At 39.8% G+C, this 27,460-nt stretch overlaps 1 protein-coding gene across 2 annotated transcripts; it reads left to right on the plus strand.

Moving 5' to 3' along the window:
• Nucleotides 1-16,275: 16,275 nt before the first annotated feature.
• LOC127098555 (methionine aminopeptidase 2B) lies at nt 16,276-27,369 on the plus strand. Of its 2 annotated transcripts, none has more exons than XM_051037171.1 (12): nt 16,276-16,495; nt 16,777-16,913; nt 19,554-19,590; nt 19,674-19,781; nt 20,867-20,966; nt 21,453-21,598; nt 22,124-22,215; nt 22,319-22,413; nt 25,004-25,100; nt 26,338-26,481; nt 26,567-26,784; nt 27,034-27,369. In XM_051037171.1, the coding sequence occupies exons 2-12, from the start codon at nt 16,787-16,789 to the stop codon at nt 27,142-27,144; spliced, it is 1,275 nt and encodes a 424-aa protein (XP_050893128.1). In that variant the 5' UTR covers nt 16,276-16,495; nt 16,777-16,786; the 3' UTR covers nt 27,145-27,369. The 2 variants fall into 2 exon arrangements, with proteins under 2 accessions (XP_050893128.1, XP_050893129.1); XM_051037172.1 differs by having other exon boundaries at nt 16,332-16,459.
• Nucleotides 27,370-27,460: the final 91 nt, after the last annotated feature.

The following is a 27,460-nucleotide window of genomic DNA, read 5'->3' on the forward strand; positions in this document are numbered from 1 at the left end:
ATGCGACATCCTAGCGAGCCCGTTTCCCATTTCCCCGAACTACGTCGACTCTGATGTTTGTTTCTGACAAACTACGTAGGCCCAGGATGCGACATCCTGCCGAGTCAGCTTCCGTCTTCTTTCATCTATTTATTCCAGTGTGTGTGCATTCTTTGAGCAGTTTATCAGCAACCTTATTCTTTTCTTTTGAGCGTGGATCCCGTCGAGTACGACGGACGTGAGGGGTGCTAATACCTTCCCCTTGCGTAACCGACTCCCGATCCTTGCAATCTCTGGTCGTAAGACCATTTCCTTTCCAGGTTTACTTCGAGCGTTTCCTTTCCCTCCTTTGGGATAAATAACGCACGGTGGAGGCTCTGTTTGTTTTTTTTCCCGCCGGTTGTTATTCGTGTTGCGACAGCTGGCGACTCTGCTGGGGACATAGAAGTTGACCTCTTGCTGGTCCATCTTCCCTAAGCGAGTCGATCCTAGCGCTCTCTAGGATAGTTTTGGTTGCTTGTGTTGCTCTATTTATGGCATTTGTGATTATTGTACTGTGATTGTATATATTTGCATATATGTTTGCATACATCATATTATCATTGTACTGGATACAGTACAGGTTGGTTCCTCTGATTTTGGGTGGGTATTCTGAGTGGGGCTAAAACCCAGGCCCGAGTATACACCTAGGATTAGTATGGTCTCACGTTTCCTCACATGTTGGATCAGCATGTTGTTGCGACGTGACATACCACAAGCTGGATGAGGTTCTTCTGAGTGAGCTCTTCCGGGTGGAGTATTCCACTTTGGTTGGGTAACCTCATCTGAGTTGTTGACTTCGGTGACCGTTCTTTCCCGGATCTTTGGTTTAGACGATCTTATAAGAGCTGCAGCGGCACACCCGAAAGGGCAAACCCGTTGAGTATCTTGTCCGATTGTCGAGACCATTATCCGCCTTAGGATGACCTTATTAGAATTCACCTGTGAGAGGAGGGTTTGATTTCTACAGATGCATGTTCTGATGGTGACTTGGATGGTGACTAATGGTTCAGTTTTGAGCTCGGTCCTATTTATAAGTTGGATTTATGGATATTTATTTCCGAGACGCCGAAGTTCTGTCCGTGGTATTTATCAGTGGGGATCCGTTTATTTCAGGATTCCCTGGGCTGGTTCAGATGATCATGTTGCTATCAGATCAGGGGGTTCTCCAGTGGTGATGGTGGTATATCCTTAGGTTCCGTTTATTTCGGAACTCTCAAGTTGGATTTGTGGTTACTCGGTTCCTCAGATGGTTATGATCAGTTCAGAGGCCGGAACTCAGTACAGTTGATGTTCAGATGACTTGGAGGATGGCACAGTGCATGGCATTCATACATCAACATCATTCCTATTTCGCATTTATCTGCATCTAACTCATGTTTATCCATATGCAAGGGACATTCTTGATTGAAATCCTGGTTGAGAGACTTCTTTGCTCCAGATATGAGGACCGACTTGAAGGACAATGTTGTCTATAGTTTCTTTGATCCAGAGATTGATGCACTGAAAGAGATGATAGCATTGATTACACCTGACCATGTGGGGATGTTCCGTGAGGCTTATGGGGGTATTCTGAAGGTGGTTTTCAGGCTTACAGATACAGATAGGAGTGCCATCCATACTCTTCTCCAGTTTTATGACCCGGGCTTGAGATGCTTTGTCTTCCCGGATTACCTGTTGGGGCCTTTGATGGAGGACTATGCCAGTATCCTAGATATTCAGATCAGAGACCAGATTCCTTTCTATGTCACTAAGGGGGAACCTGATGTTGCTGAGATCTCTCGTGCTCTTTATTTGAGCCCAGAAGTGACTAAGGGGGGTTTGAAGGAGAAAGGAAAGTTGCCCGGTTTTCATATGAGTTTCTTGGAGGCTAAAGCCAAGGAGCATGCTGCTTTGGGTAATTGGAGAGTCGTTTGTGCTTTGATTGCTGTAAGCGTTTATGGGATCATCTTGTTCCCTAATCAGAAGAACTTTGTGGACATTAATGCCATCAGGCTGTTTGTGCAGAGGAATCCTATTCCTACCTTGGTTGGGGATGTCTATTACTCGGTCCATAATTGGAACGAGAAGCGGCGTGGTGGATTGATCAGGTGTTGTGCTCAACTGTTACATAAATGGTTCATGGGATATTTGCCTTCCAGAGGTGCCTTTGCTTTTGTTCTTCTTGACCATACGGTAAATTGGGCGACCAAGTTGATGGGTTTGCGAGCCAAAGACATAGCTTGGACTCACAATGGTGTGGCGGGACGAGATTTCATTTACAGCTGTGGGAGTTTTCCCAATGTGCCTCTCATAGGAGTTCAAGGTTGCATTAATTACAACCCGACGCTTCTTAGGAGGCAAATGGGGTATGCCATGGAGGTTCCTCCTCTCGAGCGAGAGATTCAGGAGTCTTTCTACTTCCCGGCTGAGGGTAATCCGACACGCTTGAGGCAAGTGTCTGGAGCATGGCGTAACATTCAGAGAAAGGGCAAGATTCCTTTTGGTAGGGTTAATAATAGGTTTTTTCCTCTGTTTGATGATTGGCTCAGAAAGAGGATTGAGCTCACGCATCTACCATTTCCTAGGGGTGATCCTTGGTGTCCATTGATTGAGGGGCCATGTTCTTCTGTCAGCAGGGAAGAGTTCCTTGAGATGAAGAAAGCCAGAGATCAGCTGCAAGCAGAGAAGACTGAGTTGGAGATGAGTGTTGCTAGAATTCAGATGGCTAATCAGGAAATCAAAGGGAAAATAGAGGACCAGGATAAGAGACATGCCATTGAGGTGAAGCGCTTTGAGATAGACACCGCTTATTACCGCAAGATCAGCCAAGCGTTAGAGTCATCTACGAAGGAGCACGACATTACCAAGGAGAAGTTGGTTAGAGCTTTGAGAGTCATTGAAGATGAGAAGAGGAGGAAGATCCTTGTGAAGAATCAGAGGGAAACCAAAGTCAGAGTCCTTATCGTCGAGTGGGAAGCAAAGCTGAAGATTAAGGAAGAAGGGAACGCGAAGATTATTATTGAGAGAGATCACTATCTTGCTGAGAGAGACCATTATTTCCGACAGATGAAGATTCACCAAAAGGAGGTGGGAAGATTGCAGCAGGAGAACACTGAGCTCAGGTTCACCGTGAAGTTTACCCAGATGGTTGATGAGACAGAATCTTCTATGGGGCCTTCTTCAGTTTAGACTTTTGTCACAGTTATTATCATGTGTTGGATTACCGTCAGGCATGTTGACGGAATTCACTTGGTTGTATTTTCTTTCTGATTTTGGAGAATTGTATTGTTGGTTTGTATCAGCCTGATGTATGACTCTTGCACGTATAGTGCACTTTTGATATACAGTGGTTATTATCTTTCAGTGATTGATCTTCAAGCTTTATTTGCTTTTTTTGCGCACTCACATAACACACACATGGTCGGGTGATATCTTTGTTAAATTATAATTCTCTGCTCTGTATGGTGAAACCAGATGATTGATGTCAGAATATTGCTGCCAGATTATTATCTGTCTCGATGAAGCCAGGATCGAAAGACAGGGTGTTCCTCATGTGGATAGACATTGCATTCATGCATGAATCATAATAACTTGTCTTCTATTTTGCAGGTGTCGGTTTCTAACGTGCTTGATTGTTTCAGAAATCATTACTTGCGCACGTAGAATCATTCCTTTGCATGTAGCTCGTCCGCACAGATACCCTACCAAACGCAACAAATCCAAACTGATGGATACATCCAACGCTGACATTCTCGAGCTGAAAGAGAAGATGAGTGAGCTGATCAGTGTCGTGCAGGGGTTCGCCTTGGGGCAGAAAGCAATCTCCGAGAGGTTGGAGAGGATTGAAAACTGGCTGAGAATGGGGGAAATACAGGGAAATGCTCAGTCGTCTGGAGTAAAGAAACCCTCTGGTAATGGTCAGCACAAGAAGGAGGGTGAATCAAGTGATGTGCATGCCAAAAGGGGTAAGGATCGTTACCACCCGTATGCTGCTGCAGTAAATATTACTGCTGGTAATCAATTTGTACAACAACAACAGCAACCACCTCAACATAGAGCACAGAAAGCCGGGTGCCAAGTAAGAAAAGGGAAGACAGATCGGCAGTTTGATAAGCCACCCATGACGTATGCTCTTCTGTTGAAGAGGTTGAAGGATCTTGGATTGGTGCAGCCAAGGATGTTGGCTCCGTTGAGACTTGACCAGAGGCCTACCAATTATGATGAGAACGCCAAGTGTGAATTCCACTCTGGTGCCCCTGGACACAATGTGGAGAACTGTAAAGCTTTTAAGCATGTTGTCCAGGACCTGGTGGATTCCAAGGCCATCAATTTTGCACAATCTCCAAACGTTAATGCTAATCCCATGCCCGCGCATGGTCAGATGGGGGTGAATGCAATTTCTGAGGATATGAGGACGATTGGGCTGATGAATGTAGATCAGGTGAGAACTCCATTGGCTGAGGTCAGGACACAACTGTTGAAGAATGGGGTTTTTCTGGGTTGTGATAATTGGTGTGCGGTTGTCGCCACAAATGGGTGTGCAATGATGAGGGAAATGATTCAGAGAATGATAAAGGCGGAAGTGGACGGTGAATTATTTGGGACACCCTGTCAGGCTTTTGAAACCGTCAAGATGAAAAAGGCCATCTTTGCTGAAGAAGATAAAAGGCCATCCATTTCTTCTTACAAACAGGCCATGGAAGTGGTGAAGGATGGAAAAGCCCAAGGCTGGGGAAGAATGGTAGACATTGCGGTGAAAGCAGATAGGTTCGGGGTTGGCTATCATCCGGGCCAAGACTCGTCTGGGCAAAACAGAGGACGTCGTCAACCGTTCACGTTCATCAGCGCTGGAATGCTGGATCCAGGTCACGCCTGTGCGGTGGGTGAAGAGATTGACGGTGACTGCGAGCTTGACTCGTGGATAAAATCGTGCGTACCAGGGAACTGGAAGGCCTCAAAGATCATCATTGTCACTCATCGTGAAGAGTAATATTTCTGTTTTTCAATTATGTTTGCATGAAAGCCATACGTTTTGCCCGAAACGTAATGATCCATTGTAAGGGCCACCTCATGTGTTTCATTGTGCAACATTTTGCATCATTAGTAAATGGATGTTTTTCACATTAAAAGCGGTGTTCCCTGTTTTTCATTTATTTTTGCAGTTTAAAACAAAAATAAAAATGGCAATGTTTATTTTCATTTTTCCTTCCTTTTGATTGGCTTCGTTCCGACTTTTGTATTCTCCGGATCTCATTGATAACGATCCTGTTACACCCTCATATAACTTCGACAATCCGATCTATCATGCCGAAGAAGAAGGCGAAGAAGATTGTGAACTGCCGGAGGAATTAGCCAGATTGTTAAAACAAGAGGAGAAGGTGATTCAGCCGCATGAGGAGAAAGTTGAGATTGTGAATCTGGGTACCGAGGATGTCAGGAAAGAAGTGAAAGTTGGGGCTGCTTTGGAGGCAGATGTCAAGAGCAGAATGGTAGCCTTGTTGAAAGAGTATGTTGATATCTTCGCCTGCTCGTATCAGGATATGCCAGGGTTGGATACCGATATCGTTGTGCACAAGTTACCATTGAGAGAAGATTGTCCTCCAGTGAAGCAGAAGTTGCGCAGAACTCGACCTGAGATGGCCATGAAAATTAAAGAGGAAGTGCAGAAGCAGTTGGATGTTGGTTTCCTCGCTGTTACTAATTATCCGCCTTGGGTCGCAAATATTGTGCCGGTCCCGAAGAAAGACGGAAAGGTGAGAATGTATGTGGACTACCGGGATCTGAACAGAGCTAGCCCGAAAGATGATTTTCCATTACCTCACATCGATGTGTTGGTAGATAATACAGCTTAATTCTCGGTGTTTTCCTTCATGGATGGCTTTTCTGGCTATAATCAAATTAAAATGTCGCCAGATGATATGGAGAAAACAACGTTCATCACACAGTGGGGCACTTTCTGCTATAAGGTGGTGCCATTCGGTCTCGAGAACGCCGGTGCCACGCATCAAAGAGCCATGGTGATTTTGTTTCATGACATGATTCATCGTGGAATCGAATGCTATGTTGATGACATGATAGCAAAGTCCCGGACAGAAGAGGGGCATCTGGTAGGCCTGGCCAAGCTGTTTGACCGGCTGAGACAAATCAGACTGAGGTTGAATTCGAATGAGTGCACTTTCGGAGTGCAGTCCAGTAAGTTGCTGAGGATTATTGTGAGCGGAAAAAAGGAATCGAGGTCGATTCTGCTAAAAAAAAGAGAGAAAAAAAAGAGAAAAAAAAAAGAAAAAAGAAAGAAAAGAGCAATACAAGAAATGCCTGAACCGAAAACAGAAAAGGAGGTTCGTGGTTTCTTAGGTAGATTGAACTACATCTCACGGTTCATATCTCATATAACAGCCACGTGTGAACCCATATTCAAAAAAAAAAGAGATCAAACGGTCAGGTGGAATGATGATTGCCAGACGGCATTTGAAAAAAATAAAAGAATATTTGCAAGAGCCTTCGATTCTATTGCCTCCTGTGGAGGAACGACTGTTAATTCCGTACCTGACGGTCCTCGAGGGGTCTATGGGGTGTGTATAGGGGCAGCATGACGAGTCTGGTCGAAAAGAGCATGCAATTTACCTTAGCAAAAAGTTTACCGACTGTGAAACAAAATATTCACTGCTCGAGAAAACTTGCTGTACTTTGGCATAGGCTGCTCGCCGACTAAGACAGTATATGCTGGTTCATACCACTTTATGGGTTTCCAGGATGGATCCGATCAAGTATGTATTTGAGAAGCCAGCATTGAGAAGCTAGCATTGACCGGACGGGTTGCGAGATGGAAAATGATTTTAGCTGAATACGATATTCAGTATACCTCTCAGAAAGCAATAAATGGGAGTGTATTATCTGATTACCTCGCCCAACAACCCATTGAGGATTATCAACCGATGAAGTTTTAGTTCCCTGATGAGGACATCGAGGTCCTCAAATCGAAAGATTGTGAGGAACCGATCCCGGAGGAGGGGCCTGACCCTGAATCCGAACGGATTCTGATGTTTGATGGGGCCCTTGACGTGAATGGTATGAGTGAGTGTTGTTTTGGTTACGTCGAAAGGATCCCACATTCCTTTTGTTGCCCGACTAACAGTTGAATGCACCAACGATGTGGTTGAATATGAAGTTTGCACGGGTATCAAACCTCGGTGCGTCTACTGGGGCAACGTCTTTCCCACTCGTAGGGGATGGAAGCCATGCTACCAGTCGAGGTCCAGATTCCGTCATTGAGAGTCCTGATGGACGCGAAATTGAAAGAGACAGAATGGGAAAGGACTCGGTATGAAGAGTTGAGCCTAATTGAGAAAAAGAGGTTGGCAGCCGTTTGTCATGGGCAGTTGTACCAGCAGCGAATGAAGCGTGCTTTTGACCGAAAGGTGCGACCTCGGGTATATCATGTAGGAGATATGGTGCTGAAAAGGATCCTTCCTCCTCAAAACGATCGTAGGGGCAAGTGGACACCCAATTACGAAGGTCCATTCGTGGTCAAGAAGGTTTTCTCTGGCGAAGCCTTGTTGTTGACGACCATGGATGGCAAGGATTTTCCATCCCCTGTGAATGCGGACGCAGTTAAAAAATACTTCGTATAAGAGACCCGCTGGACGAAAAGAATAAAATAGTCCAGGAAAAAATGGGCATCCCGGCGAACCGAAAAAAAAATGAAAAGGTTCGGGCAAAAATTAGGGATAAAAGAAAAAAAACGGTACACCCGGCAAGTCGAAAACCCCACAAGGGCGGCTTGGGCAAAAAAGGGTATCCCGGTGGACTGAAAACCCGAAAGGGAGGTCCAGGCAAAATAGGGATTGAAACGAACAACTGCGTCTAGCATGATCATTTGTGTTTTGGTTGAGACACATGGATAATCCCCGACAGGGATCAGTCGGAAGCGTCTTGTTCAGAAGGCAGAAAGCACGGAGAGTCTTGAGGACATATGGGGTGTAACCAAGTTGGAACTCGATGAGATCACGGGTTCACATTGCCACTAGGATAGATTTTCCTTTTGTGCGCAATTACCTCTTTTCAGAAATTGCTTCCTGTGTATTGCTCGGTTTTGAGCCACCTTTTTTCAATCAATAAAATGCATATTCAGTCAAATAATTTTGTTTTTGTTTTCATTACCGCTTTGATTGCAAAAACATCTGTTTATTTTGATAAAGAATATTTGCATTTTGAGACATACGGGTCCCTTCCAATGCATGTTCATAAGATTGAAAACATGAAATCTTATTCGGAAGGTTGAGTGACCTAGGTGTTGAAATTTTGGCGCCTGGGGCACGTTTTTATCTAACGATCTCTTTTGCAGGTGCTGTTAGATATTTTCACTCACTTGCAGGTTGTGATGTGACGCGTTTTGACAAGAGATCCCCGCAGAGTCCGATTAGGGACAAGGGATAGAAGAATGGTGAAAAGACGGTGGAAGAATGGTGACGATCCTTGAGGATTAATCAATAAGACTCTTCAAAGTCTGAAATGGAAAGTTGACACTGTGGTTAGGTGGTGAATGCCAACGGTCGGCGAGTCGACCGGTGTTCCATGTCAATATTCTGTATTTTTCCCTAGTAGGGTCGGGATTGTTATCTCCCCAGCGGGTTCGAGATCGGTGTTTCCTCGGCAGTCAGGCCTGAAGGTTGTTGTTTCCCCTAGCAAGGTGGAGGTTGTTATTTCCCCAGCAAGTCGAAGATTGTTGTTTTCCCCGCAGAGTGCGTCGGTAGCTGTTTCCCAGCGAAGTCCCCAAGCGGATCGGGTTCAGTGGAGTTCATCCCTGTTGAGGGTTGTCCTTTCCCCAACGGCAGTACTATTCCCCAGCAGGGGGGAGATTGGGGTGTTGTCAAGTTCCTCAGCAGAGTGCCTCGAGCTCCCCAGTAGAGTCCCTTGAGGGGGATAATTATTTATGCATTCATCATTTAGAGAAGCATAACATATTGCATAACTCATTGCGTAGCATTTCCATGGTTGTGGAGCATTACACTGAAAAACTCGTGCATCAGCATTGCAAGCATAAGCTAGTCTCAAGCCATGGTTACCGTGTGAGAATTGGTTTATTTGGTTGGAAGATCAGCCTCAACATTGCAAGCATCAGCTAGCCACAAACCGTGGTTACCGTTTGAGATTTGGTTTCGCCGGATGTTGGAAGATGTTACTCTGAGGAGCTTAGCATTGTGACGGTGGGTCAACGGTGTTCCCCAGTAGTGCGATACTGGAGGAGATTTCTGTCGTGCAAGATAGAAGTTATAAGATGTTACTCTGAGGAGTTTAGCATCATGACGTTAGAGCAACAATGCTCCCCAGTAGTGCGATATTGGAGGAAGGGTTTCCGTCGGGCGGAGATTGGAAATGAAGATTAAAAGGTTTTCGGGGTTCAAGAAAAAAAGAAAGAAAAAGAGAAGGAGAATAATCCCCAGCTGAGCGCAAATTGGTCGTTCACAGTGGATTAAGTAGGGATGGCATGCTCTTGGCTTATTATCCCTAGCATAAGTCGTTGGCCCGCGTGCCGCCTCATTCATCACTTTTCCTTATTTTTGCCGATGCTGACAGGCATGAAGTGTTTCCGATGTTCAGATCGAAGAAGTTTCCGGCGATCAGGTCGAAGTACTTGTGGCATTCAGGCCAGTTTCCGATGTTCAGATCGAAGAAGTTTCCGACGATCAGGTCGAAGTACTTGTGGCACTCAGGCCAGTTTCCGATGTTCAGATCGAAGAAGTTTCCGACGATCAGGTCGAAGTACTTGTGGCACTCAGGCCAGTTTCCGATGTTCAGATCGAAGAAGTTTCCGATGATCAGGTCGAAGTACTTGTGGCACTCAGGCCAGTTTCCGATGATCAAATCGAAGAAGTTTTCGGCGTTCAGGTTGACGCACTTATGGCATTCAGACCAGTTTTCCGGTATTCAGACCGAAGTGGTATTCAGACCGAGACGGCATTTAGGCCAGTTTTTCGGGCATTCAGGCCAATCTCTCGGTGTTCAGACCGATATTAATACTCCCAGATTCCGATGCTCAGTATTCAGACTGATGAGCGGCATTCAGGCCATGGTGGTTCCTGTGTTACCATTTATTTTGGTATCCAGGTCGACATCCTTTTCGGTATTCAGGCCGACTATCTCCGTGTCAGACGGATTTTTATTTCAATATCACCTCGTTGCCGATTCTGACAGGCATTGTTAATTATTTCCCGGCGGAGCGTAAATTGTTCGTCTGTTCTTGGTATTCAACCACTCTTCATCCTGATCATCTGAAAGCCGAGGCTATTCATATCATCAGGTTCACAGTGGATTGAATAAGGGCAGCTGTAACACCTCAAAATTTGCCCTCCTCTCTTGGGACTAGTTTAGCATATTGCATTTCATATTTAGGGTATTAGGCATTTGCATGTCGCATATCATGTGATAATAAACAAGTCATCCTCTAAGGTCTTGTCAGAGATGGAGAAGTTGTATAGTTCAAGCCTGAGGGTTTCCATAAGTTGATCATCAACCATCTGAGGGTTTGCAATGCATTAGGGTTTCTTGATCCCTCGAGAAGGTTGAGCATTATTTTGATTGCAAGGGTATATCATCATCATCATGGTTATGTCATCCTCAAGGGGTTCATTGTTCATGCTTAGATTCCTCTGGATTAGAGTTTTGACCTCTGGTCAACCCTAATCAGTGTCATTCTTTCAACCAGGTATTTTCAAGGAAATGAGGTATTTGTTGATGATAAAGATCACATGATTATGTGGAGAGCTTATATGGGCTAGGGGTTCATTTCTGAGCCATTTCCTCAGGTGGTAGAGGCTCAAAGTCCACAGTGCATTTTCAAGTCATCTGGGCCCCATAAAAGTCAACTGAGGGCTAGGAGGTGGAGAAATGGTTTGAGACACTTCATTCATGTCCAAAAGAGGTTCATTTGTCATTACAAACACTTATCTTGAAGAATTTGAGGTCAGATCAAAAGTTTCCAAAAATGGAAAGTGATGTGTAATTGAAAGTTTCCAAAAATGGAAAGGTTTTGGTTCAAATTCAACTTGATTTTACAACATTAAATAAGCTTCAAATGAAGTTTTGTCCAACATGAAAGTTGAATATCTTTCTCTCCCATTTCCAAAAAGTCCAAGATCATGAATTTATGATGAATGGTTGAGGAGATATGAGCAGATGATCACAAAGTGTGCATGGAACTTCAAAAGGCCATATCTTTTGACTCAAAACTCCAAATGAAGCCACTCTTTTTGCAAAATTCTTGTCATGACCTATATTTTCCAATTCAAGCATTGCATTGTATGAAATTTAATCACATGATCATGTGCTCATTCACATGCATTTTGGAGGGAAATTGGGGAATTTAAATTTGGTGCAAGCTACAAGCCTAATTCCAATCCCATTGTGTTCATTAGGTGATTTTGAGTGAAAATGGATCATTGCATGCTACTATTCACGTCCAAATTAGGCCATGCACCACACTTTTCCAAATTTGCTAAAACACCTCATTCTCATTAACTTCTAATTAACCATTGCCTAATTAATTTTTCAGCATGATTAGTGAATAGTATAAAGCCTTAATCATAACAGAATTGGATCATAATCACACATTCTAGATCTAGAAAATTTTTTCCCTCCAAAATTCTCTCTCATTGGAATTCAAATTTTCTCCACACAACCATACATTTTCTTGATAGATCCATCATCCTCATGGAATTTGGAGCATGAATCAGTCATAATTCGTGGAAATTGAGCAAGGTTTGAAGCATGCAAGCTCATGAACACATCAATGGCAAGTGCAAATTAAGCTAGATCCAGGACAATTCAAGCATCAATTCACGCACAAGACTTCATAACAAGAGTAGAGGAGCAGATTTGAACACTTGCAAGGCCTTGGATCTACTGTTTCCATTGATTGTTCTTCAAAGAGGTTAGAATTCGAACCTCATGATTCTCCACTTTATGCACATGTTTAGATAGGCATTTCCATGCTGATGATTCTGATCTAAATTTCATTAAAAATGGATGAAAATTGAAGAAGTTATGTTGATTTAAAGTTTGTAGATCCAATGTTCTTTCCTTCGATTCGTGAAATGTATGATGTTTTAGGCTTAGCTAGTGTGATATTCATGATGTACACAACGAGATCTTTCCAATGGTGTAGTTTTTATGAAATTCTGCAAAAAAAATATCCACGTGCACTGTAGCAACCACCGTCTCAAGGTAGGAGACGGTGGAAACCACCGCCCTGTACTGTAGCGCCACCGTCTGGTGCGCCTAGGGTTTTAAAGTCCCAAAACGATGTCGTTTTGATGCGCGCTCCATACCTCGCCTCGATTCTCCCTGAGCGCACTTTCATATTTTCCATTTTCAATTCCCAGCCTTGGCATAAAACGGCGTCGTTTTGGGAAGCGCCTATCCTCACTTCGATTCCAGCCTCTGGCACTTTTTCAAATTAACCTCACCTTTTCTATTTCCCTCCAATTATCATGTGCATTATTTCATTAATTCATAATATTTTCATCACTCTTTAAAAAATCATAATAAATTGAAAATTAATCTAAATCTCTTCCAATTTTTTGCTATTTGTTCATTTGAATGTCCTTTATTTTTTGATGTGAGTTTCATGATTTTATCATTTCTGGATTTTGAATTGTGGATTGTTATTTGAGTATGATGCAAAATGTGACATGTTGTACCAATTCTATTGTGAAATGCTCATACATTGGCCAATTGATTTGAAATTTGGTATGCTGATTCACAACATGTTGCATGATTTTTGAGGCTTGGTTGTGTATTTTTTTTATCATTTTTCATCTCTGTTTTAGACACATGAATGTAGGGTGCGACAATGTGTGTCACACATTTTGATGTCATACTTGTGCATTTTCATTTCTAGGTCAATTGAGTTCTGTTGATTCTAATTATTTGCATGATGATTGTGTTTGATATGTTGTGTGCACATAAAAATTTCCATGATGGTTTGATTCATTTCTGTTTTAATATGGGATTTTCATTCTTAATGACCAATTGTGTGCTTTGTAATTGCCTTTGCCATATCTTGCTCATGTAATGACTTTGCTTGATGCTTTTAGACTTGGTACTTTTTAGGACATGTTCTCACTTGTTTAAATGAGCTTCATGTTGAATATTGGTTGCTGTTTTGACTTTTTGCTTTGCCTTTGACCCTAGGTTTTGCCCTAGGGGTTTGTACTCACAATTTGAGCTTTACCTTTCAGGTTCAAGCAATTAGTCCTAATGGATGATGTGATCTCCTTGCTTGAGATACAATTTGCTTTGTCCACTAACCTTGGTTGTGTTGTAGGTTCCTTGGTGATGAACTCACTTGAGTTGTTGAGTTGATTGACTTGCATTGTGCTTATTGGTTGTAACACTGTTATCTGTTGGTTGTTTGTCTGAATGTGAATATTGACTTGTTTGACTTTCTTACAGGTACTTTAGTTGCTTTAGCTCATTGCTTGAGTTGCTTTGCTTGTGGTTGGCATACCACCTAGGTAATCATCCTCTAACTCCATGTAGTCTGGAAGCCCTGTCGTTTATGTTTGGCAGGCATTTGGCTGAAGTCCTCCTTAAGAGGCAATGTCTGTGATTGTTTATAGTTGTGCCATGTACTTCAAGTCCTCCTAAGTGAAGAGGCGATTGGCAGATAGAAGGGATTTGCAATCAATCCCCTGCTATTCAGTTGAGTCTTTCATTATGCTCGCACTACGTGCTGATGCATTTTGAATAAACACCCAAGATCTTGTATATAGAGTCAGTCAAGTGGAGTAGGGTCCCACATTCTGGACCCCCACGTTTTCATTGATTCAAGCTCACCCAGGCCCGGGTTAAGAGCTATGAGGTCCAACCCTCATTACCTTTCATCTGCTCACCCTGACGGTTAATGTCAGTGGTTAAGAGCCTTAGACACCTTTCCATTGTTGGCTTGTTTGTCGAGGTTGATATGACCCCTTGACTAAAGCCCAACCTTGTATGAGCCGCTTGTTTTCATATAGCGTGTGATGATTGCTTTTGATGTTTATCTGCTTTTGCTTCTCATCTCCTTTCTGTAGGAGTCGTATGATCAACTTTCGAGGAAGTTGAACGTACGTAGAGATAGACTTGAGTTGACTCACTGCCTGTGTGAGTCAAACTCTTGTTAGAGACCTCAACCTAGGGTTATAATTTGCATGATGACTATTAGGCTCGAGTCAGTCTCCCTTTTAGTCCGTTATTCCCTTGGTCTCTGGTTAGGAGAAAGTTTCTCCCCTGTTAAGGGGAACTACGTCGCCCTGATCCTCATACCAGATGAGGTACGTAGGCAGGAGATCGTGCGAGATCTCTCCGGGCGCCCTTTTTTCTTTTTGCGTGTGTTTTGCTTGACAACTACTAGGTCCGAGTACCAGACTCCCTATTAGGCTGTGTGTTCCACCCGTTTCTTTTTCAACCCTTATGCTTTGTTGTGTGCTTGGAGTCTGATGTAAGTCCAGCTATTGGCCTTCGGTTTCCTGTTTCGTTTGTGTGTTCGGAGTCAGATATAAGACCATTGATTGGCTATATGTTTCCTGTTTCTTTTGTGGAGCTGGATGTAAGACCAACGATTGGCATTCCGTTTCCATTTGCGAGTTTCTTTTGACGTCTCAACGTCTTGGTGTTGTGTTTTGTTTCGGCGTGCGTTAGCCGAACTACGTTAGCTCTGATTCTCATTCTAGATGAGATACGTAGGCATATGATGTGACACCCTAGCGAACCCGTTTCCCATTTCCCCGAACTACGCCGACTCTGATGTTTGTTTATGACAAACTACGTAGGCCCAGGATGCGACATCCTGCCGAGTCAGCTTCCGTCTTCTTTCATCTATTTATTCCAGTGTGTGTGCATTCTTTGAGTAGTTTATCATCAACCTTATTCTTTTCTTTTGAGCGTGGATCCCGTCGAGTACGATGGACGTGAGGGGTGCTAATACCTTCCCCTTGCGTAACCGACTCCCGATCCTTGCAATCCCCGGTCGTAAGACCATTTCCTTTCCAGGTTTACTTCGAGCGTTTCCTTTCCCTCCTTTGGGATAAATAACGCACGGTGGCGGCTCTGTTTGTTTTTTTTCCCGCCGGTTGTTTTTCGCGTTGCGACACTAGTAAGTGAAGATTTGCTTGTAAGGAAGAATTTTTTGTAAGTGGTGATGTTGGTCGTTTATATTCTTAAGGGTGCGATACTCTTAAGAGATTAAGTGTGATTCTTGAGATAAATCTGCCATAAAATCTTTGCATTTGGTTTCTTAAGCTTTGTCGGAAAAAGGATTTGTTTTGGTTATTGAGATAAGTCACAAATCTCTAAATGGTTTGTTAGCTTAACTTGGGGCAAAAGCTATCATTGGCCGGGGATAAACCTGTTAAAAATCTCAAGATCAGATTGTATTAAGGTTCGTGGGCATAACCTTCAAAAGCTTATAAGTTTATAGTCATAACTCTCAAAAAGACCTCTTGGGGGCATAACTAGGTCAACATTCGGTCAAACCTATATAAATCTATGGTGCAATCTTTCTAATCCCATCCTTTTATTTTTCGTAATTTACTTTTAGTATTTTATTTCTGCTGCAAATTATTCACTTACAATCACTAATGCGATCTTAATCGAGAAATGTTAAAAATTAATCACGAATTTTAAATACCACAATTCACCCTCTCTTGTGCTTCAAGTTCAAGGAACTTGTCAAACAGACTGTACCATCCACATTTGTAGACATTGTGAAGCGCGAACTGCACCACCAACAGTCGAGATACTGCCTTAGATTGTTTAGAATACTCGAATACCCTAGTACATGAAGACATCACCGCTATTAGACATAAGGCCACATGCAAGGCTTCCTTGCGAAACATTTGCTAATCACGAGGGAGATATTTAATATTCCTGTTTCCAATGTTATTGATGTCCCATCAAGGTTCTTCCATGTCTTTCTGCTAGAAGCCGCACTAAAGACATGCATATGACAAACCTTCGTTCTACAAGTAAGGACAAAAGCTTGAAGGTAACTGCTCTATGCCACTCGCAAGGTCCACAATGAAGGCACATAACAAGTATCACACGGAAATACGCACAAAACAGACGAGATCTCACTCCAACCGATGACACATGATTTAAACCTCCAATATATTCCTCACCGATGAATCTGATTGAACAATAACCTGTATAAGACGCCCTATTAGACAAAAGGCAATTTTAACCATTCATACCATATAAAAGATAACATGTTATGGGTGCCAATTTTATTTAACTAATTTATTTTTTATCATAACTAAACTAAATTTACCAACTACTCAATATATTTGAGATAAAAAAAAGGCAATTTGATTTATTTATTTCTCTAACAAGTAAAACCCTAGGACAACAAAACTCAGTAGAGCAACAGGTTGGAGTCGCACTGAACTCAGCTTAGCCGTAAGAAAGCAAAATCTCGCCGGAGGTAGTCACTCATCAGAACCGCGAGAAAATCTTCCAGGTTTTATTTATATTTTTACCAATTTTCTTTCTGATTTTCCTTCCCTCCTGCGGTACACGCGAGGATCCAAGTCCACCGCGCGCGATTTTAGGCGCCACCGCCGAAGGCAACCGTACCAGACTATTGCGTCGGACCGGAGCTTCACTATACACCACGATTCCGCGATTGTGTGTTCAAGCGATGCAATTGATAACATATTTTACTACACGGAAAATAGAGTCTATGAATATGATTTCAGTTTGTATGTGAGAGCTTATTTTGTATTTTAATCAAACTCACAGGTTTTCATTCATGGCGGAGGAAAATTCTCAGTCAGATATATTGTCAGAAGAAAATGGAGCTAAAGAGGTTCCAATTCTTGTAGAAGGAATTGCCGATCTTTCTTTGTCACCGCAGAAAGAAGAAGATGATGGCAAAGGTAATAATTATGCTATTCATGAATTGTATAGCTTAATTAATGGAGTCTATCAGTCTAATATTTGTAGCACACCTCTGGAAGGTGTTGAGTCCAAAACTGACACTGTACTTGTGATTTTGTTTAATTTATTCATTTTTTAATTATTACCAGTGTCTGTGTCATATTTTTGGTTTCCATGCTTCATAATATGCCAATGAATTCTCCTGATATGAATATTACTAAATTTCAATTTGACATGCTGATAATTGTGAGCACATAATTATTCTACAGAAGAAATAAACCAGGCCTTGATGCTTTATTCATTTCCTGTGTCATTATATTCATTTCTATCTTATGGTTCGGTTTCTCACAATTTTGGTTGATTTAAACTGTAAAATTCAACATTAGGAATATTCTATTTTTCCCGGAAAGTGTAATGTGTTTGTCTCTTGTATTAGGATTTATTCTACCTGGTTCATCACAACCTGATATATATATGGACTTAATGTCAAGTGCAATTAACAACTCTGTTTCTGGATGATCATTGATATTGTGCTGTGAAATTATAACATAAAGGACGTAATGTTTTTATACAGATAAGATTAAGAAAATACAGTAAATAGTAATATTAATAACCCTAATACATTTCACGTAGTTTGACCCATTTTTATCCCATCTCATAAATATTAGGATAAAGTTTTATCTGTAGGAACTTTGAATGAACATCTTATTTGAGTGAACTGATTATGAACACATTTCTCTTGTGACTTATGGAAGTAAGTGGGGCTTCAAAATTTCAAATACATACCGCAACTTGCATCTCATTCACTTTTCTCCATGGGTTTTCTGTCACGATGCTAACAAATTGAAATACCTTTAGTATCATTACATACTTAGTTAACTTTCATTTAAATGTTCGGGGCTGGAGCTAATAAATTACATTATCTTATATTTGTGTGTCTAAAGGGAAAAAAACCTATAAGTTGGTTTAATCTTGAGGCATATTACTAGGGTTAGGTAATATTTCATTCATTTGTACAACAGTAATGTTTCGTGTGTACCCTATTATTCGGACACATTCATGCTAGCTATTAGGGGTAGCAGAATTCTAAGATAAAAGATTTGGGTGAAATCCTATTCTTTCCCCATTTAAAGAGAGTCTGCTAGGTTATCTAGAGAGGCCAACTATTCCTAAGCAAACATTTGGATATGCGGTTCTTCTAAACTTTCAGTACCACTGACCAACAAAGGTAAGCAAAAAGTTGCCACCTTCATCAGAAAGATGCAGAAAAGTGACTTCTGCTACTCCTAATTTCTTGTAAACAGAAAATTCCAATAATTCCATGAAAGGTTCTTCTAAACTTTCAGTACCACTGACCAACAAAGGTAAGCAAAAAGTTGCCACCTTCATCAGAAAGATGCAGAAAAGTGACTTCTGCTACTCCTAATTTCTTGTAAACAGAAAATTCCAATAATTCTATAAAAGGTTATTTCACTTTCTTTATGAAGTTATTGATATTGATACAAAAAAGAAACATTAAAATTTTCGATAAGAAATGACAGAGAGGATTTATCGGTCAAAACACATATTACACTATGGAAAGAGATGACACCTTGCAAAAATGATAAGCAACAAAAAAAGCATCGCTCTCACTATAATGATGAACAATGAGGGATAGACCTGCTTAGTGTTTCAAAGAAAAACTAAAAAAGTTCCATGTAGAATAAATAACAAATGTGAAGAAGGAAGATCCAGAAAAACACAAGGCCCTTTGGTTGAGCACTTGAGAGTCGAGCAATGAAGCGAACTGAGATGAAGTGTGAAGTGTCCGAACAAATAAAAAGATTGAATTTGATTAAATGTCATTATGTTGACAACAAGGCTATCTCATCTTAATCCTTTCCCTTTTAATTAAAAAGTTGCACACAACTTTTTTTGGTTCAGATTTGAAAATACTTTCTATAACCAAACTGAACACATTTTATCTAGCATTTTCTATTTTCATTTTCAATGAAAATAAAAATATAAAATGAGCAAATCAAACAGGTCCTTAGTAAGGGACAGTTAGAACAGTTAGCTAGGTAGTTTAAGGGAATTAGTTTGATAGATAAATATGTGTAAGCGGTAGGGGTGTCGCGCAAATTTTTAGTTTTAGGTAAAGAGAGCTGTGGCTCTAAGGGAAGCTCTTGAAGGAGAATGCTTTCTCCTCTTCTAAGTCTTCAATAGATTGTCCATTTGTTTATTTCTTTCTATTTCACATTTTTTTTCTCCCATGGGTTTTATTTTGATTGCTTTTCTCTTCTCTATCAAAAGCAAGTCACTCCAGATATGATACTCTATTACTGTGTAAATAATATTTTGATTAATTGTATATTAATAACCATGTTTCTTCATTGTTAAAACTAAAACAGCATGCTACTTTCTACGAACATTGTCTGAACTCTGAACATGAAAAAATAGGATCCCTAATAATTGACCATGTCATACAGTATAAGCATTTCTCTAGTAAGAAACTCAAAATTACGCTGAGTGATGCAGTTATATTAGTCTGTGAAGTAGTGATGTTTTATTTTGAACTATTTACACTGGGTATGTAATATAATATCATGTACCTGTCATATTATTGATCTCAATTTAAATGCGTTTTTCTTCTCTAACAGAAGTTACAAAGAAGAAAAAGAAGAAATCTAAAAGCAAGTGAGGGCTTCTTCTGCCTTTAATGATTATTCTCCAAATAGTGCATTTTTACCAAAGTTCTCATTTTATCCTTCTGTGGTCAGGAAAAAGAAAGGACCCATTGAGCAGACAGATCCACCATCAATTCCTGTTCTTGATCTTTACCCTTCTGGAGATTTCCCAGAAGGTGAAATTCAGCAGTACAAAGACGAGTAAGTTGATGATATATAAATTTAAGAAATATATGACATTTTCATGAAAAATTGGTTTGAGTTTCCATTTGAGTGAAATGAATTCTGCTTCCCTGTTTTAAATGTCTTTGATTTTTTTAGTATCAGTAACAGAGGATGTTCATTGACTAACCAAAGCTTCTCTGTTTAAAAAACCCAAAATTTAGAGTGACTAAAAAAAGGATATTTGTATATATGGGGGTTGTTGAGGGTCCCACATTGGATTGTGATATCATTGGAATAGTGGTTATAATAAGTGAAAGACAACCCTCACCTTATAAGTCAGTTTTGTGAGGTTGAATTATTTTCAACCCAAATTCTCATATGGTATCAAAGAATATTCCGAATTTGTTTCGCCATCCATTATCGATTTGTTGTTGGGCCATCTAGGTCATGCTCAAGATGTCCGGTCTTGGACATGCGAGGTGTGTATTGAGTCCTGCATGCGTGGTATGAATAGCGGTTATAAGTGAAAGGCATCTCATCCTACAAGCTGATTTTGTGGGTTGAATGAGGCCCAACCCAAATTCTAAGAGAGACCCAAATGCATTCGAGCCCAAGTATTCGTGTATTTGAGCTTTTTTAATTGTTCCTGTTTGCTATCTTCACCTCAGCAGCTAATCTGCTGCTGTAGTGTTTTTAGACATGGCTATTCCACACTTCATTCTGTCATCAATGACCTCTCACTGAAATGATGTTGCACCCCAAGACTTTATGGTTCCAATGCTTGTGTCATTAGGTTTTTGAAATAGAGACTGAATTCCTTATATTTAAGAAGCTTGCGGATAATAAGAAATAGTAAAGAAGGTTTTAAAATCTATTTAGACTCACCTCAATTTTCACAAACCAACTTCATTTTTGCACCAGTAACACGTGAGTGGATTTACTTGCCAAACCAAGAAGTGCATTGCTTAAACACTTCCTGGGGTGAACAACATTTACAACTACTTGGGTTTCATTTTCCTGCCACAATATATATTTGTTTTTCTTTTCCCATACTCATTTTGTTTCCATATTCTGTTTGAACTTTCAAAATCTTTATATTTATGTTGGAATTTCTATGCTAGTAACTTGTGGAGAACAACATCAGAGGAGAAGAGAGAGCTGGAGCGCCTTCACAAACCAATATATAATTCAGTCCGTCGAGCAGCTGAAGTTCATCGTCAGGTTGCAATTTAGATTGTTATATTCCAGCATTAGCCGTGTGTTTTGATGAGTAGTTTTTGGAAAAAAAAGCCTGGACAGCATTGAATGTTCATTATTTGGACAGGGAAGAGGAAATGAAGAGGGAAAAGTGGATGAAAAATTAATATGGATCTATTTGACCCCATGTCTTTAATTCCTCCCGAAGTCGGGGAGAACATCCGAGAAAATTTATTTTGAGTGTATGAAAAGAAAGCTGGGTTTGATGTAAATCAAATCACCACATTTACAAAGTTCTTGAAAGATCCGCATTTACACACCCCACTTCATTACATTTCAACCAAGGAAATACTATCTTATTTTCTATGTCTAATAGTTTTCTTTTTGATGTGGTTTATTTTCTTTTAACTCTAATGTAGAGTTGATAGGAAGTACATATGTTCCATGATAAATCATGGTGTTATATCAGTAACTTCATATATATACTCAAGTTTCTTTATCTCTGAGTAGGTTCGGAAGTATATGAAAAGCATTATAAAGCCTGGAATGTTGATGACCGACTTGTGTGAAACATTAGAGAACACCGTTCGTAAGCTAATATCTGAGGATGGCCTGCAAGCAGGCATTGCGTTCCCCACAGGATGCTCTTTGAACTGGTAAAACTTTAATTTTCCGTTCTCAATCTGTCATTCTTTATGGTTTCTCGCATTATGGTACTGAATGTTGGGTGATAAAGGGTCAACGAGAGCTCAAGATACATAGTGCAAAGCTGAGATTTTTGTCTTTTCGATGAATGGTCATACTAGATAAGATTATAAATGAATGTATTAGAGAGGAAGTAGGGTAGAACATTGGAGTGACACTTGAATAAAAAAGAAGGTAGACGTTTATCAGAAGTGGTTTGTACTTGTGAGAAGATGAGTGGAAGCTCCAATTTTGAGAATTGATTGTTAACTAATAATTAGAAGTAGATGAAAACCAAGAAGATGATGGACTGAAACTGTTAAACATGATTCATTTTTTTTAATTGGCCTCTACGAAGAATTGGTTTTATCTGAATGATGCTTGATCAATGTAGTCAACCTCACCTAGTAGAAAAATACTTTTTTATTTATTTTTTATTTTTTATTATTTTGTGGTTTCGTTCCAGAATTTTTTTAATGAAATTATCTGCTCTCCAGGGTTGCTGCTCACTGGACTCCCAATTCGGGAGATAAGACTGTTCTTCAGTATGATGATGTGATGAAGTTGGATTTTGGCACCCATGTAGATGGTAATACACAAGGAATATTTTCCTGGACTTGTATTTCTGGGATAATGGTGCTCATAATCTAAAATTACTTTATTCAACTTATTGTCATGAACTCTCTTTGTAGGACATATTGTTGACTGTGCTTTTACTGTGGCGTTCAACCCGATGTTTGATCCATTGCTTGAAGCCTCTAGGGAAGCAACCTATACGGGTATTAAGGTACTTAATGGAAAAATACTCAACTGTGTGGCAGGTTTGTCTTGATTTGTGTCAAAAGAAGAGCATTACATCATGTAGATGAAACCATTTTTCTAATAATAACTTAATAATTCAAAATGCTCAACCCAAATACTAGCTGCTGAAACAATGTTACCCATCTATACATGTGTCTAACGCAAAAAAATAACAATATTAATTTAAATACTGGTCATAAATGGAAGTACAGACACAATGCGGGTATCAGAAACAATACGTATCCGATACGGCGGTACGCCAGACATTAAAAAATACAGAATACAATACATTTAAGATATGCATATAAAATATAAAACTAGAGACTAGTTAAATTATTGTTTAACAAAAACCAAACTCAAAACACAAGTTTTAACACATTTACTAATTACTCTTAAACCTAAACTAATATATTGGAATAGTATCAATGTCGTCTCCTCTTTCACCATCATCATCAGTAAATAGAGCGGCTTTCAAATTTGTAAACCACTAACCTGTGAAATTGAATTTGCAACAATTGATAACTGGTAAAAGAATTATGGGAAAAGGAAACCAATCTTAAAAGTTAGTAACAGTGAGAGAATATTAAATGGGTGCATCACATATTACATAGGAGAGAGAAGATGTAATTAAAGTTGAGAGAAAAGTAATTAAAGAGGGGAAATTTTGATTGATGTACTTGAAAAATGAACAGTCATAAGATATACTTCCAGATCTGTGGTGTATTGGAGACATGTTGTGGCATGTCTCCGCCGTATCAGAATTTGTTGTTTTAAATAAAAAATTGGATACTCCTTCGATACGTATTGACGTCGTATCACAGCATATGTGGTGCGATTTGGCCGAGATTTTAGCGCATCCATGCTTCATTGCTGGTCATGTTTAGGTGCCATGACTCAATTTGTTTGTGAATTGTGGCCCAATTAACAAACAAGTTCAGTTACTCTTAATATAACTCACTCTCAAAGTCAGGGTGGATTTGTCAATTAAATTGATCATGAACTTGAGTTTATCAAGTAGTGGCAATGCACAGAATGTGTGTAGGTAGATCCTTAAAGTATCCACATAGTAATCTTGGAAAGGAATGTGGCAGACTGAGACTCTAGTTAATGACCTTTATCGTTTACTAAGATCACATCTAATTCTGTATGCTTAGTACCGGCATGAAGGATCAAATTGTGTGTGTGAAACAATGCAAAAGGCTGTTACAATAGATGATACATATCAGACCATTACCTTTGACTCCTTGAGGTAGAGTTTGAATCCACAATAATTCTTTTGCAATGTGTGTTTCCTAAGCTTCTTCTGTATTTATCTTCAGTACTGGATTTGAAACCACCAAAAAATGTCAATGGATCAGAGGTAGACCTTCTGTCTTTAGAGTCACAGGCCTAGTAGCATCACAATATTTTAAGGAAAATGTTGAAGGGAATTGGCAGGCTTCAGAAGCAAGCCATGTTGGATGTGCCCTTGAGGTACTAGGGTACACATATGTCCAATGGTCTTCAAGAGGTTAGGGGAGAAATTGACTTGTTTTTTCCCCATGTTTCTCGCTGTTGAGCTCCCAAATTGATGATTTAGGTTTAGGAAATTCTCAACACTTTCCTATAAAGCTTGGGCAATTCTTACCCTTTGAGCTAGTTTTTTGGGTTGAGTTAGGTCAAGTCCTACTCCTAGTTTGGTATTAGAGCATGTCCAAGGTCTGTTGGTGAGCCACCTGTGTCCATAGTCTAGATGTTAAGTTATGGGTGTGAAAGGTGTGTTGAGATCCTATTTTGACTTGATATTGAGTTGGTCCTGAAACCAAAGTCTAATTCTGGTATGATGTAATAATTTTGGGAGTATGGTGTATGGCGTTTCTAGCTGATTTTCTTACAGTAGAATATTGCATCTTTAAGAGTATGTATTTCTCCGTAAACTAATGGCGGGATAATATTTAGGCTTCTTTGATTTCTGTTCGTTGGTTATTGGTTATCGGAGTTTCCATTTCTGATATACTTGGAGTTTGGGCAGCTATACAAAGTTGTTCAGGAAACTAGTAGAACTAGTGTCTTTTTAGCACCAACACCTCTGAAAAAGGCGTGTCGGTGTCGGACACCTGCACTGACACTTGTAATTATGTTTAATTTATTTTTTCAAATTATTACCGGTGTCGCCGTGTCAGTGTCGGGGTCGTATTCGGAGTGTCCATGCTTCATAGCTCTGTACATATATGTTTCCATTTCTGATATTCTTGGAGTTTGGGCAGCTACACAGTTGTTCAGGGAATTAGTAGAGCTAGTGTTTTTTTGACACTGTACGTATATATAAATGACACGGGTTCCAAATTTTGCTGTTTGTATTGTAGCATTTACATCTATATCCGTATATATTTTGACTAAACTGCACTGGTCTGTTTATGACTCTATGTACGTGTGTGTGCTTTATGACTTCATGTACGTGTGTGTGTGCTCAGAAGTTTTATTGATGTAAAGGTAATGAACAGACAGATTTTCTGTTTGATTTGTGTGGTGTGTTATTTTGGTTTTTGCACTGATTAGACCGTGTTGTAATATGTTGGTTCCTCCAACTGATCCAGGAAGCTGGAATTGATGTGCGCCTTTGTGATATTGGTGCTGCAATTCAAGAGGTCATGGAGTCATATGAAGTTGAGATTAATGGGAAGACGTATCAAGGTATGATGCTTGTAGGACATTTGTTGTCTTCATTTTATTTGGTTTGCACAGTTCCCCATGTATATTTCTTAATGATCAAATACAAAATTTACATTTCTTTATCATCAAATGAAATGAGGAATTTCAAATACAGACACATCACATCTAGTGAGGGTTCATGTTGGATCTTCCTTGGCATTTGTTGAGGTTGTTGATACCATTGATACGCATTGCCATTTCCCATATAAATAGAAAATAAATTGTTGAAAAGATAAAAAGAATATAGTGGAGTATATGCTACTTGATATTTTGCGTGTCTTAATAATCCTACTGCAACTATGGTTAGGATCCTCTGCAACTATAACTAATATAAGTTAGTTACTTCAGTTGTCTATTAACAGAATAGGAATAGAGCCTAAACTGAAACCTTATTGGCATCTAATTTTTTTTCTCCTCCCCTGCCTCAACATGCCATCAGTACACCTCCAATCAATGTTCCACCATTGAACCATCACTCTCAGGTGACTCCTGCATTTGGATTAGTAACTTTTTCAGCTCCATCAGTATCATTCCTACATGTAATTGTAATGTGAATTGGTTATTTGGTTGAGGATCAAGAAGCTGGATGAATTTCAAAGTTCTACTGTTTATGAGAACAACAAGATCAATTTCTCATCTCCCGGGTTAAAGATGATTTCAAGCTCTATGATTCGAAGATTTATTGGATGTTCAAGTTCTTGAAAGTTATGGGATAAGATTCTCGAAGGCTTAACAAGTATTAAACTAAAACTACATTCCATAAACTAATTATACAAGGGCAATTCAATTGTATTGCTCTATGACAGCAAGCTCATTTTCTAAAAGTTCCCACTTTGTTCATATTCAAGCGTATAAAATTAACCACGAAAAATAGAGGGGAGAGCAATTATAACTTGTGTGGAAATGTTAGTTGGATGGGAATAAAAGTATTTTGAAATTGACTTATTTGAGCTTATTTACGAACATAATCATTTGTGAGATATTGTTTGGGAGAATTTATAAAAATAGCTTATGACATGTTCATAAATTGTTTTCAGCTTATTTCCATAAGCTCTCTAGAATAGCTTATGAAAACAACTCTGGATTATACAAAAACAGTAACTTTATTTTATCTTGTTTATAGAAATAGCTTATTCACAGGTGTTTATATGAGCAGCGTTTACCAGTATTATGTGTCATATAGAGTGTGATGTATAATGCAATTATATTGTCATTGCAGTTAAGAGTATACGGAATTTGAATGGACATAGCATTGGCAGCTATCAAATTCATGCTGGTAAATCCGTTCCCATTGTGAAAGGTGGAGAGCAGACAAAGATGGAAGAGGGAGAATTTTATGCTATTGAAACCTTTGGGTCAACTGGTAAGTAGCTTCTTCAGGTGTTGGACATTGTTGTATTGACTTTAATAATACACAACAAAAATGTTCACTTAAATGTTGTGTTCAGGGAAAGGATACGTACGAGAAGACCTGGAATGCAGCCACTACATGAAAAACTTTGATGTTGGTCATATGCCGCTGAGATTGCCTAGAGCTAAGCAACTTTTAGCAACTATCAACAAGAATTTCTCCACTTTGGCCTTCTGTAGACGATATTTAGATCGCCTAGGAGAGACTAAATACTTAATGGCATTGAAGAACTTGTGTGATGCTGGCATTGTTCAGGTACATTACGGGAGCTACAATCAATAAATTTATGGTTAAAGTTTTTTTAAATTAAAATTACATGTTGTAATGGTTGCAATCAGAAGGAAATCATCTGTGATCTCTCTTATGAAGCCTTAGAGTGTTCATTATTGATAGCTTTTATGGGCTTTGCTGCCATATCCGTTGGCAGGTTACATGTCAATGCAAATATGTAGTTCTGTTCAAATTATGATTACGAATGACTAATTTTTCCTTCCTTACATGCAGCCTTATCCTCCTCTATGTGATGTGAAAGGAAGCTATGTATCACAGTTCGAACATACAATCCTACTCCGACCAACATGCAAAGAAGTTATATCAAAGGGTGATGATTATTAATGCGAACTTTAAGTGGTATTTTGCTTAGACGCATGTTGTACCTTTTTCTTATAAACCGTTGTTCACCATATCATCCAACACTTGGGTTTTGTAACTGAAGGTGTCCGTCTTATAGTGTCATACAGTACTTATTTTTGTCAATCGTGACATTACTAGTTTAAGAGGTTCACCAACAAAACCATGTTATTAACACTATATCCAATTTATAGAACATTATGCTGTCAATCTGGTTTGGTCACACAAGAGCTCATGGGGTGTCTAATTTATTGAGGCAAGTATATTTGAGGCAACCATTTAAGTTAAGGATGTTAACTTT

This window comes from Lathyrus oleraceus, chromosome 6, assembly GCF_024323335.1.
Source record: "Lathyrus oleraceus cultivar Zhongwan6 chromosome 6, CAAS_Psat_ZW6_1.0, whole genome shotgun sequence".
In the NCBI taxonomy this organism is placed as follows: Eukaryota; Viridiplantae; Streptophyta; class Magnoliopsida; order Fabales; family Fabaceae; genus Lathyrus; species Lathyrus oleraceus.